At 39.1% G+C, this 2,183-nt stretch overlaps 1 protein-coding gene across 1 annotated transcript; it reads left to right on the top strand.

The window, feature by feature from the left end:
- Window positions 1-6: 6 nt before the first annotated feature.
- Window positions 7-2,049, top strand: LOC117113067 (BMP-binding endothelial regulator protein-like; the record flags this gene model as incomplete). Its single annotated transcript, XM_033256295.1, has 4 exons — window positions 7-11; window positions 621-734; window positions 1,144-1,358; window positions 1,942-2,049. Coding segments are annotated over exons 1-4 (441 nt in total), but the record flags the coding sequence as incomplete, so codon positions are not given.
- Between the last annotated feature and the right edge of the window lie 134 nt (window positions 2,050-2,183).

Raw genomic sequence — 2,183 nt, forward strand, 5'->3', positions numbered from 1 at the left:
GGAATGTATGCGTAAGTATTTGAGATACACAAACTGTACTGTATTCAATATGTAAATAAGTAATCATACATACCAAGTCTCACGCATTTGGCATGAGACTCGCATTTTGGTTCAGTCTTGCGCTTAAAGAATAAAATCTTGCGCATAAATTTAATGCCTATATAATAAAATAGATTAACTATTTGTGACTTCCTTTTTATCCCTCATACTAAATATTCTTCATCTACAGTAATTCAGATACGGTAACATTATGTATAACATTCGTTTTTTAAAGTGCTGCCAGATAAGATCAAAGGACATGAACAGTGTAAACGAATTCATGTGCAGATGTTCTGAAATGCATGCATTTTCAAGAAATTTTCAAAATATATATTTTCTGAGGTGGGGGCGGGGGTCAGAAGTAACTTGATCAGTGACTTAGAATTACTAAATTTTTAGGCACACTGTGACAATCAGCTGCTGAGTTCATTCGTGGAACATTGGTTCACTGATCTTGGTGGCAAACTTTACCGATGGTCATTAAATTGATTCTTTTTGTGATGCATCTTTGCATCTGTTCACTTAGGCTGGCAACATAACACGATTTATTGAAAATAATTTGTTTTCCACTTCACATACAGCTGATCCATGCAGTAATAATCCATGTGGAAATGGCGGCGAGTGCATAAGCAATGGTGAAGGAGAGTACATGTGTCGCTGTTTAAGAGGATGGCAAGGGCTACACTGTGATGAAGGTATACTGATATATTTAAAACACCAGTGAATAATGCTTTCTCTCTGTAAATGTAGGTTTGTAGCCTTAGTGTAAGCAGCCTCTCCTTAGGCTGATGCAGGATTTGTCGGTAGAGGGGTGCGTGAGACCGCAACCTTGGCGGGCCTAAGGTGGAAACATTTTGAAAATTTAGACTCATTGGTGCCTGGAAATTGCACTCTCATACCTTTAAAATCTTACCTGTAATTGCACCGTCTGCACCCTCTTGCATCCACCCCAGCTTTCAATAATGCTTACACCTTTGATGCAACATAAGCTGCCCTGCGCATGTTGTTTAGATCGGCGTAATTATAGCCTATGACTAATGCTTACGCCTCAGTGTAAGCATAGACAATGCTTTTGTTTTAAATATAAAACTCTTGTGTCACTAGGAACCGGCTATTGTAGTGCACATGGAGACCCTCACTACACTACATTTGATGGTGTCAAATACGACTACATGGGGGATTGTGAGTATGTGCTCCTGAGTGACTGCATCTCTGAGTCTGAAAAATCCGAGTTCATTGTTGTTCAGAAGAACCAGAAGTATGTCCTCAATCCTGCAGCAGCTACAACCAAAGAGTTGTATGTGTATGTATTTGGACAAGTAAGTTGCCTTTCATGAAATTATGCAAATTAGCATTGATTTAATTTCATTTATTTTATTTTTTAAAAATCAACATAAAAAATAATGGGTGGGCAGCTGTAGCAAAAATGTACTGACTCCAAAGAGTGAGCTGCACAATATTAGTTCATAAACAACATGCTTAGTGAGTTGATTGTTTAAGACAGGTGAACCGTGACTTACAGCCATAATATCGGCGCTGGTTCGAACAGCACGCTTGCCTATGGTTCCGGTGGTGGAACAAGTCTTCTCGGATAAGGACTCTAAACCGTAGGCCCAGTGTACACAATTGGCTCGTGTGCACTTTAAAGAACCCAGCACATCATTCGAGAAGAGTAGGGGTTACCCCGGTGTACTGGTCCATCTCTAGTCCCCTGTCCGGCCACAGAAGGAGCGCTCACGGCGTGGCCCATGTCAGGTACCCATCCAACCTGCGAATCCTTCTACCACACTACGTAAGCTAGATCATACACACTAGCTACGTAGTGACTCGATAAGAAGAATAAGCAACATGCTTAGATAAAATATACTTAATTATCATGTAATGTGTCTCTTTATTTGTCAGAGAATTGACTTACTTGAGGGAAAAGAAGTTAGAGTGAATGGTGTTCTTGAAAACACTCCTATTACATACATTCCTGGTCTGTCCGTATTAGCAAGTGGACCATACATTGTAAGTATTCAGCATATATATTATTGATTATCTTTTACTGTTTATCTGATATGGAAGGATTACCTGCTGCTATTGCATGTTACAAATATTGTATCATACTGTATATAAAACAATAATGAGTACTATCCATTATT

This window comes from Anneissia japonica, unplaced genomic scaffold, assembly GCF_011630105.1.
Source record: "Anneissia japonica isolate Jap-2015-1 unplaced genomic scaffold, ASM1163010v1 scaffold23687_len2183_cov149, whole genome shotgun sequence".
Taxonomy (NCBI): Eukaryota; Metazoa; Echinodermata; class Crinoidea; order Comatulida; family Comatulidae; genus Anneissia; species Anneissia japonica.